This window comes from Tachysurus fulvidraco, chromosome 20, assembly GCF_022655615.1.
Source record: "Tachysurus fulvidraco isolate hzauxx_2018 chromosome 20, HZAU_PFXX_2.0, whole genome shotgun sequence".
Classification (NCBI taxonomy): Eukaryota; Metazoa; Chordata; class Actinopteri; order Siluriformes; family Bagridae; genus Tachysurus; species Tachysurus fulvidraco.
In genome coordinates this window covers 266,562-277,908 of record NC_062537.1, presented here as the reverse complement: position 1 = coordinate 277,908, position 11,347 = coordinate 266,562, and the positions used below count along the sequence as shown (strand labels likewise).

The 11,347-nt window shown below is 37.1% G+C and overlaps 1 protein-coding gene and 1 long non-coding RNA gene across 3 annotated transcripts in view; both read left to right on the top strand.

Moving 5' to 3' along the window:
- Positions 1-1,623, top strand: part of htatsf1 (HIV-1 Tat specific factor 1) — a 4,023-nt gene extending 2,400 nt beyond the window's left edge. For both annotated transcript variants that reach the window (XM_047805289.1, XM_047805290.1), the window contains exons 6-10: positions 1-96; positions 215-311; positions 802-891; positions 1,029-1,166; positions 1,284-1,623. The exon at positions 1-96 is cut by the window's left edge and continues 68 nt beyond it. In XM_047805289.1, the coding sequence (XP_047661245.1) occupies positions 1-96; positions 215-311; positions 802-891; positions 1,029-1,166; positions 1,284-1,514 (652 nt within the window). In that variant the 3' untranslated portion in view covers positions 1,515-1,623. The remainder of the gene's footprint in view (positions 97-214; positions 312-801; positions 892-1,028; positions 1,167-1,283) is intronic.
- Positions 1,624-2,170: 547 nt separating this feature from the next.
- On the top strand, positions 2,171-6,584 carry LOC113650253. The gene is made up of 5 exons (XR_003442364.2): positions 2,171-2,490; positions 2,650-2,836; positions 2,972-3,042; positions 3,274-3,436; positions 6,065-6,584. It is a non-coding gene; the product is annotated as an uncharacterized LOC113650253 (long non-coding RNA).
- Positions 6,585-11,347: the final 4,763 nt, after the last annotated feature.

Here is an 11,347-nt window from a genome sequence, read left to right as displayed (position 1 = left end):
TGAAGCGGCTCGCTTTGAGCTTAAAGGCCAATACGATGCAAGCAAGAAAAAAAAGAAGTCTAAAGAGTATCGGAAAAAACTGCAGCAGCAGCAGAAGTACTATTTTATTTATTTATTTATTTGTTTGTTTGTTTATTTCACTTTTTATTACTTTCATTCTTGCCTAAAGAGGAAACTCCTGATGTGGTGTGATTTTGCCTGCTGGTGTTTGCAGGCAGTTGGACTGGAGACCTGAGAGGAAAGGAGAAGTGCGTAAGAGACACGAGCAAGTGGTGATCATCCAGAACATGTTCCATCCTACTGACTTTGAGGTAGAGCTCCTCATCACACACACACACACACACACACACACACACACACACACACACACACACACACACACTCACGCCATAATGTAATGAGTACAGTGTAAATTTAATCACATTTTTCCCACATGAGCTTTTTTTTTAGCTGAATTTAGTCGTGTGGTGAACAGAACTCATGTTTTATGTTCATTAACATCTGGTATGAGTCACTTCACAGTGAAATTGTCCATCAGCAGTATTTTATATGCAGAAATGAACATGTGCCAAGAAGAAACATTTATATATCAAAAGTCCAGAGGATGAAGTGTAGTGAAGTCTTCAGCCAGCAGAGAGCACTGTGGGATAAACTGTGCGTGTGTGTGTGTGTGTGTGCGTGTGTGCGCGCACGTTCGCGTGCGTGTGCGCGTGTGTGTGTGCGTGTGTGTGTGCGCGTGTGTGTGCGTGTGTTTGTGTGTGTGTGCCCTTTCTTGATGTCCTGTCTCCCATCTTTGCTCAGGAGGATCCACTGGTGTTGAATGAGTACCGAGAGGACCTGCGCACAGAGTGTGAGAAATTCGGGGAAGTAAAGAAGGTCATTATATTTGATGTAAGTATCATTACTGTTATATCTACAGACTATTAATTATGTTAAAGCATCCTGTTTATAGGAACCCTGTGTGTGTGTGTGTGTGTGTGTGTGTGTGTGTGTGTGTGTGTGTGTGTGTGTGTGTGTGTGTGTGGCAGAGACACCCTGATGGTGTAGCCTCTGTGGCATTTAAGAACCCAGAGGAGGCAGATGTGTGTGTGTCAACACTGAATGCACGCTGGTTTGGAGGAAGACAGCTTTCGGCTCAACTGTGGGATGGAGTCACTGACTACCAGGTAACACACACACACACACACACACACACAGTGGAGTTAATATTAATGTGGAATTATCATGAAGTAGCACGATCAGTGGCATAGTCTCAAGTTCAATCCCCCCACCCCTCACCCCAGGTGGACGAGACGGTGAGAGAGAGAGAGGAGAGGTTAAAAGGGTGGTCGACTTTTCTGGAAGATGGAAAGGAACAAGAAAAGCAATCAAAAGGAGAGAGAACAACAGAAGAGGGACAGCAGGAAAAGGAAGAAGAGAAACAACAGGAAGAGACAGAAGAGAAAGAAGAGAAGGAGGAAGCTACTGTTGAATCCACTGACAGCAGTTTGGCTAGCAGCGATGAAGAGTCTTAAGTGTGTGTGTTTTGATGTACATTGTAAATTGCTGATGGTCAATAGTGTGAATGTACGGTGTGTAAACATCCTATTTTATAATGAAAATAAAATGATCAGTGTGTGTGTTTCTCTGTGCAGTGTTCAGTTTTATCATAATCAGGTGTGTGTGTTTGTGAGAGAGAGTGTCTGTGTGAGAGAAAGTGTGTGTGTGTGTGTGTGTGTGTGAGAGAGAGAAAGTGTGTGTGTGTGTGCATGTTTGTGAGAGAGTGTCTGTGTGAGAGAAAGTGTGTGTGTGTGTGTGTGAGAGAGAGAGAGAAAGTGTGTGTGTGTGTGTGTGCATGTTTGTGAGAGAGTGTCTGTGTGAGAGAAAGTGTGTGTGTGTGAGAGAGAGAGAGAAAGTGTGTGTGTGTGCATGTTTTTGAGAGAGAGTGTCTGTGTGAGAGAAAGTGTGTGTGCGTGTTTGTGAGAGAGAGAGAAAGTGTCTGTGTGAGAGAAAGTGTGTGTGTGTGAGAGAAAGTGTCTGTGTGAGAGAAAGTGTGTGTGCGAGTATAACACTGTTGTAATCTCACACGTTCACAGACAACACACACACAACACACACACACACACACCCCGTGTCAGGTTAAACCGGTCTCACGGCGCGTCATCAGGGCGTCACGTAACCGCCTGCGTGCCTGAGTGATGATGAAAAATAATCCAAAACAGATTTTGTGTATAAAGCTCCTGTAGCTCGGTGTGTAGGTTATTTACACCACTTAATGTTTTTAGTTCGTATAAGACCGAGTCTATAAGTTTGTTCTGATTGAAGAGCTTTTGTTTTAAATCATTTAAATGTTCCGTTGTGGCGCTTTTTACACACACACACGCACGCAAACATACACACACACACGCACGCACGCAAACATACACACACACACACGCACGCACGCAAACACACACACACACACACGACACTAGATACAGACGGTATTGTGGAGTGAACAACAAACACACGGTGAGTTAACTAATTTGATCTCAGTAACTTTCCTCATTACTCATCAGACCGAAGAAGGTCCTCATTATGTTTAGTGTTATATGCTGTATGTAGTCTGGAGCGGACCTGAGTGAAGACCTTCATGCTGAGCTGTAGTGTGTGTGTGTGTGTGTGTAATAGTGACAGATGGAGTACAGGAGTGAGGAGGGTGAACACACTGCGTCTCCTCGGAGTGTCATAGTGACTTATTATGAAGGAGACATTAACACTGTGGTGAATGAACACTTCACTCGCGCTTTGGGGAAAAACTGTGTTCCTAAAGACCTGAGTGTTAAACACCGAGAGAGACAAACACCACACAACCACGGTGACACACACACAACACACACACAACATGTTTAGTTCTGCAGTTGTTTTAGGACTCAATACAAACTCTGTAGAATTATAAATAGATTTAACATTAAAGATTAAAGCAGCCTTTGTGTTTATTTGTAAATTACAGAGTTACAGCCTCCTCCCTCATGGGCTGCATCCTGGTCCAGGAGGAGTTTGTGTCCTACAGACCACACACGTGTGAGTCATAACCCCAGTAACACACACACACACACACACACACACACACACACACACACACACACACACACACACACTGTTCTAGCGAGTATGTTAGCTGGGTTTCAGTTATATATATATATACTGTGTACACTGTCCCATGTCCCATGATCAGTTTTAGGTTAAAATAAGTGTATAAGTGTCACATGGTAGATTAAATTCTAATATCAGCACTCTTTAACCTAACACCAGCACCTGGCCCCATGTTTCTCTGCTGAGGAAGCAGTTCGGTCTTCATCAGTGATCGTCAGTCGGACTGAGACTCCTGCTTCTTGGCACCAACCTCAGAACTACATGCTGACTCCCTTAGCATACCAACCATCAGCAGCTCCATCGTTCCACAATCCAGAATGAGGTAGTGCATTAAAAACTGTTCAGAACTCAGTGCTCAGGCCAGTTTCTCTAATAAATATGAAAATAACAAAATGAATAACCAAGATATGCTAATTACTGCTAACTAATGTTAATGAATTTTGCACTTGTGTGGACATCAGAGAACAGTGAGGATTTATATTTTATAGACATTACTATACAATACACAACATTACTATACACTACATTACTATACACTACATTACTATACACTACATTACTATACACTACACTACTATACACTACATTACTATACATTACTATACACTACACTACTATACACTACATTACTATACACTACACTACTATACACTACACTACTATACACTACATTACTATACACTAGATTACTATACACTACACTACTATACACTACATTACTATACACTACACTATACACTACACTACTATACACTACATTACTATACACTACACTACTATACACTACACTACTATACACTACATCACTATACACTACATTACTATACACTACACTATTATACACTACATTACTATACACTACACTACTATACACTACATCACTATACACTACATTACTATACACTACACTACTATACACTACATTACTATACACTACACTACTATACACTACATTACTATACACTACATTACTATACACTACATTACTATACACTACACTATACACTACACTACTATACACTACATTACTATACACTACACTACTATACACTACATCACTATACACTACACTACTATACACTACATTACTATACACTACACTATTATACACTACATTACTATACACTACACTACTATACACTACACTACTATACACTACATTACTATACACTACATTACTATACACTACACTACTATACACTACATTACTATACACTACACTACTATACACTACATTACTATACACTACACTACTATACACTACATTACTATACACTACATTACTATACACTACATTACTATACACTACACTATACACTACACTACTATACACTACATTACTATACACTACACTACTATACACTACATCACTATACACTACACTACTATACACTACATTACTATACACTACACTATTATACACTACATTACTATACACTACACTACTATACACTACACTACTATACACTACATTACTATACACTACATTACTATACACTACATTACTATACACTACACTACTATACACTACATTACTATACACTACACTACTATACACTACATTACTATACACTACATTACTATACACTACATTACTATACACTACACTATACACTACACTACTATACACTACATTACTATACACTACACTACTATACACTACATCACTATACACTACACTATTATACACTACATTACTATACACTACATTACTATACACTACACTACTATACACTACATTACTATACACTACACTACTATACACTACACTACTATACACTACACTATTATACACTACATTACTATACACTACATTACTATACACTACACTACTATACACTACACTACTATACACTACATTACTATACACTACATTACTATACATTACTATACATTACTATACACTACATTACTATACACTACACTATTATACACTACATTACTATACACCACACTATTATACACCACACTACTATACACTACATTACTATACACTACATTACTATACACTACACTACTATACACTACTATACACTACATCACTATACACTACATTACTATACACTACATTACTATACACTACACTACTATACACTACTATACACTACATCACTATACACTACATTACTATACACTACATTACTATACACTACATTACTACACACTACACTACTATACACTACATTACTATACACTACACTATTATACACCACACTACTATACACTACATTACTATACACTACACTATTATACACTACACTACTATACACTACATTACTATACACTACACTACTATACACTACACTACTATACACTACATTACTATACACTACATCACTATACACTACACTACTATACACTACACTACATTACTATACACTACATCACACTACACTACTATACACTACACTACATTACTATACACTACACCACACTCTCAGCCATGACCGTTCATTTGATGTTCCACAGAGAACCCTAAGTAGAACTGACAGAACTCTAACTTCGCCTCTCAGGAGATTATTTATCACCTCTGTGGTCTTTTATTAAGAGATTGGTTAATGATGTTAAGTTAATGACGAGTACCTGAGAATAAAATCTCCATGATGGATTGTGTTACTAATTCTGGAGCTCAGATGAAGGTAAATTAATAATGAGCTGATTTTATTAAAAAAGAACAGAAATAGTACGAATGTCCACAGGTGATATTTATTATTAAACAGCACATTATTTAAAACCTAATCTAACTTCATGTACCTGTTTAGCTCCAGAACTGAATACTGAGGGATTATAATCTACTAGCAAAGTGTATTGCTAGAAAATGTAAAGCGAGCTCAGGGAGAGAACATTGTAGGCCAATGTAGAGCTTCACTTAGAGAAGATGTTTTAATGTGTCCTGTGTGTTTTATGTTTATTGGATTTCTTTTTATTCAGTAGGTTTTGTTTTTTGCAGCAGTACAGATGAGATTAGAATGAAGCACCAGCAGGGGACAGCACTGACTCACCAGTACACACTTATGGTCTGATGTTTACCTCCGGAACTCTTTCCTGCTCTTTTTGGAAGGGATGCTGAATTTCAGCCCTAATAATGTGTGTTAGATGATGATGTGAATCAATCATGAAGTTCATGCTGAACATCCTGTAAACACAGTGTGTGTGTGTGTGTCTCTGCTCTTCTACTCATGTACATCGAAGCCATTTATAATGGGACAATCTATGGTCCATTTCAGTCTGGTTCCTCTCACGGTAACTTCCTCCTATCATCTCAGGGACTTCTTCTTTGTCGTTGTTGTTACCACTGGATTGTTCATTAGGGATCTAAATCTACATGTGGATTTCTGTATTGTGTGATTATTTGTGATTATTTGTTTATTTGTGATAAAGTCTGTTAATAAACATGTTATACAAATAAACATCAAAGACTTGAACACGACTATCAGTGATAAAGTAATAAAGTGAACCTCTGACCTGCAGCCTGACACACGTTCATGTTTAATGGTCTGATTTTACTCTGCAGTTCATTACTGAAATACTTTACTGAATTTAATGACTTATGTTTATAGAACAGAAGCTGTGAAGTGTGTGTGTGTGTGTGTGTGTGTGTGTGTGTGTGTGTGTGTGTGTGTGTGTGTGTGTGTGTGTTTGATGGATTAGTTTATCTGTGTAGTCAGAGATCCTTCAGTAGTGACTGTGTCTCAGCTCATATGTCACAGCACTGAAGGTCAGCAGATGATCAGTGTGATTATTCCTCTGATCTGGTCAGATAATCAATATGAACTAATTTCATTTACATGCTGTACATGTTTTTGTACACCTCAGTACAAAAAAAAACAGCAATACTGCTTTATATCATACCCTGATCATCACACAGTGCATACAATGAAGCATACCTACGTGTGTGTGTGTGTGTGTGTGTTTTGCTGATCTTTCCCTGCCATTTCTGCACTATTGATTAGCATCATCCATGAACCGGTGCTGTGTAACACAGACTGATCAACTCAATGTGTGTGTGTGTGTGTGTGTGTGTGTGTGTGTGTGTGTGTTCATTAACAGAGTGAGCACATTGATATTGACCACATTGACAGATAAGTTAATGCTTTTTTCCAAATCAATACATAGTTTACTTTGTGTGTGAGAGTGTATATGTGTGTGTTTGTGTGAGAGTGTATGTGTATATTTATATATATTTGAGACTGTGTGTGTGAGTTTGTGTGTATGTGTGTATTGTTGAGATTATGTGTGTGTGATGGTATATCATGCTGATCAGATCCGATGTTATGATGCTGTTGATTCTGTACAGATGATAATTCTCTCTTCTCTCCTTTCTTGATTTTCTTAGAATGTTAGCGTTCTTGTAAAATATGAGCTGTAGAGTAGCAGATGGCCGATCTGATCTGTCCCTCATGACTTCACACCTCCCTCTAACTTCTCCTACACACACTGTAGAACATTACCCAGCTCTGTGGATCTCAGATTCAGATTTAACTCTGATTAAAATGACATCATCATGCACAGCTTTAAAGCATAACGTTATATTATTTAGGGTTTCATTATTTAAAGCTATGTGTCTCAGGGGTATATAACGTGATATTCATCTATCACACACACACACACACACACACACACACACACACACACACACACACCAGTCGCTCTGTGTGTACATGGTGCTTGTGTGGGCAGTTAGCACAAACACACTAAGACACACTAGCATAAAAACAAGCTTCAGTGAAATGAATGTGAGAAACGAGGACTATGTGGGAACAAAGTTGGTTTCAAATTGAAAGCAGAATTAAAATGTCTGTGCAGCTTTTATCAATGATGCACATAGCAGTGCAGTGATAACTTTAACTCAGATCTGTGCACATCATCACATGTCGCAATGTTATTTGCTTTGCTGTAGCAAATCTTTCTGATTGGCTAATCTACTAGCTTCAGTCTGTCTTGATGTCAGCCATGTTTCTGAAGACACAAAGTCTTTAGCTAATTCCTGCTAATAACCCCTAAAACTGCACAGCTTTGCAGACCTTCACACACAGTTTGAGCATAGGTGTGTGTGTGTGTGTGTGTGTGTGTGTGTGTGTGTGTGTGTGTGTGTGTGTGTGTGTGTGTGTGTGTGTGTGTGTGTGTGTGTGGCAGCACTTGAGTATAAATGCTAATCAATGCTAATCTGCAGCTCCATAATGCAGTTTTACAGAATTTATTTTAAGATGAAAGTCCTGCATTATTTATAACAGCTACTGAAATATAAATGCACGACAGAAAGCTTGTGTGTGTGTGTGTGTGTGTGTGTGTGTGTGTGTGTGTGTGTGTGTGTGTGTGTGTGTGTGTGTGCTTTCACAGATAAATCAGCTGTTAGATGTTAATGATCTATGTAATGAATTTTCAACAGAAATCTGATTTGGTAGAATGGAGTTTATTCCTGGAAGTAATTTACATTGCTAACTATTTTCAGCTAAATTCCATTAGCTAGCATAATTAGCTGTTAATTAGCGTTAGCTGGCTAGTGATGAATTCATTTAAACTGTTTATTATTCTAAACGATAAAGTCCTAACAATGTGCTCATTTGATTTGTGATGTATTGCTGTCATTTTTCATGAGCACAAATGTGTATTTGTACAATTCAGCATTATACTGAACCATAACTAGTAAAACAATAGCAGATCATTCTTACTGTACTTTTCTTTTTAATATTCATTTTCCTAATAAGTTTTGCAACAGACAAAAACCCTGTGGATGTTTTCTAAACTTAAATAATAAATAAAGTAGAAAACAGAAATATTACTGGATCTTGTGCAGGTGGAATGTAAATGTACAGTAGGTACAGTAATGTAAATGTACAGTAGGTACAGTAATGTAAATGTACACTAAGTACAGTAATGTAAATGTACAGTAGGTACAGTAATGTAAATGTACGGTAGGTACAGTAATGTAAATGTACACTAAGTACAGTAATGTAAATGTACACTAAGTACAGTAATGTAAATGTACGGTAGGTACAGTAATGTAAATGTACAGTAGATACAGTAATGTAAATGTACACTAAGTACAGTAATGTAAATGTACGGTAGGTACAGTAATGTAAATGTACAGTAGATACAGTAATGTAAATGTACAGTAGGTACAGTAATGTAAATGTACACTAAGTACAGTAATGTAAATGTACAGTAGATACAGTAATGTAAATGTACAGTAAGTACAGTAATGTAAATGTACACTAAGTACAGTAATGTAAATGTACAGTAGATACAGTAATGTAAATGTACAGTAGGTACAGTAATGTAAATGTACACTAAGTACAGTAATGTAAATGTACAGTAGGTACAGTAATGTAAATGTACAGTAGGTACAGTAATGTAAATGTACACTAAGTACAGTAATGTAAATGTACAGTAGGTACAGTAATGTAAATGTACAGTAGGTACAGTAATGTAAATGTACACTAAGTACAGTAATGTAAATGTACGGTAGGTACAGTAATGTAAATGTACACTAAGTACAGTAATGTAAATGTACACTAAGTACAGTAATGTAAATGTACGGTAGGTACAGTAATGTAAATGTACAGTAGGTACAGTAATGTAAATGTACGGTAGGTACAGTAATGTAAATGTACGGTAGGTACAGTAATGTAAATGTACACTAAGTACAGTAATGTAAATGTACAGTAGGTACAGTAATGTAAATGTACGGTAGGTACAGTAATGTAAATGTACGGTAGGTACAGTAATGTAAATGTACAGTAGGTACAGTAATGTAAATGTACAGTAGGTACAGTAATGTAAATGTACGGTAGGTACAGTAATGTAAATGTACAGTAGGTACAGTAATGTAAATGTACAGTAGGTACAGTAATGTAAATGTACACTAAGTACAGTAATGTAAATGTACACTAAGTACAGTAATGTAAATGTACACTAAGTACAGTAATGTAAATGTACACTAAGTACAGTAATGTAAATGTACGGTAGGTACAGTAATGTAAATGTACACTAAGTACAGTAATGTAAATGTACGGTAGGTACAGTAATGTAAATGTATGGTAGGTACAGTAATGTAAATGTACAGTAGGTACAGTAATGTAAATGTACAGTAGGTACAGTAATGTAAATGTACGGTAGGTACAGTAATGTAAATGTACGGTAGGTACAGTAATGTAAATGTACAGTAGGTACAGTAATGTAAATGTACGGTAGGTACAGTAATGTAAATGTACAGTAGGTACAGTAATGTAAATGTACGGTAGGTACAGTAATGTAAATGTACGGTAGGTTTTTATTCAGTAAACTCAGGTCCACTATTTATATGTAAACAAGATTAATTTGTTAATGTTTTTGTGAATAAATATAAAGGGACACTTGCACTTCTCTGTCCTTATTATTCACAGACACAATGAGAAGGTTGATGAAGTTACACTGCAGTCATAATTCAGATTCACTCATGTTTCGGATTCACTCATGATTCAGATTCACACATAATCCAAATTCACACATGATTCGGATTCACTCATGATTCAGATTCACACATGATTCAGATTCACTTATGATTCAGATTCACTCATGATTCAGATTCACACATGATTCAGATTCACTAATGATTCGGATTCACACGATTCAGATTCACTCATGATTCAGATTCACTCATGATTCAGATTCACTCATGATTCGGATTCACACATGATTCAGATTCACTCATGATTCGGATTCACACATGATTCAGATTCACTCATGATTCAGATTCACACATGATTCAGATTCACTCATGATTCAGATTCACAATGCCCACAATGCCCTTCTGATGCAGGGGGATTTGCTTCATCTTTTCCTCAAGAGAACAATGCAGCAACACTTTTGTCCTTTATTTATTCCAGATTTATCACCTCGTTCTCTGTACACTCTTCTTAAAGTCTCTGTGTGTGTGTGCACTTGCGCGTGTGTGTGAGTGTGTGTGTGTGTGTGTGTGTGTCTAGGTGGGTGGGTGTTCATTTCATAGTTTTCTCCTATGAATCGCCATCAGCGCTAGCAAATACATCAAGAGTAACAATAGTTTCCCGGTGACATCAGCGCCATAATCACTAAGAACACAATAAAATAGAAAGAATGAAGGTAGAAAATAAGTTAAATAATTATTTATATAATCAGCGTGAATTTTAATTGTGCATCGTCGTGTCAGTATGTTTCAGTGAGAAAATGTCACCTCAAAGTTCTTAAAAACACAAAACTCCACTGAAATTCT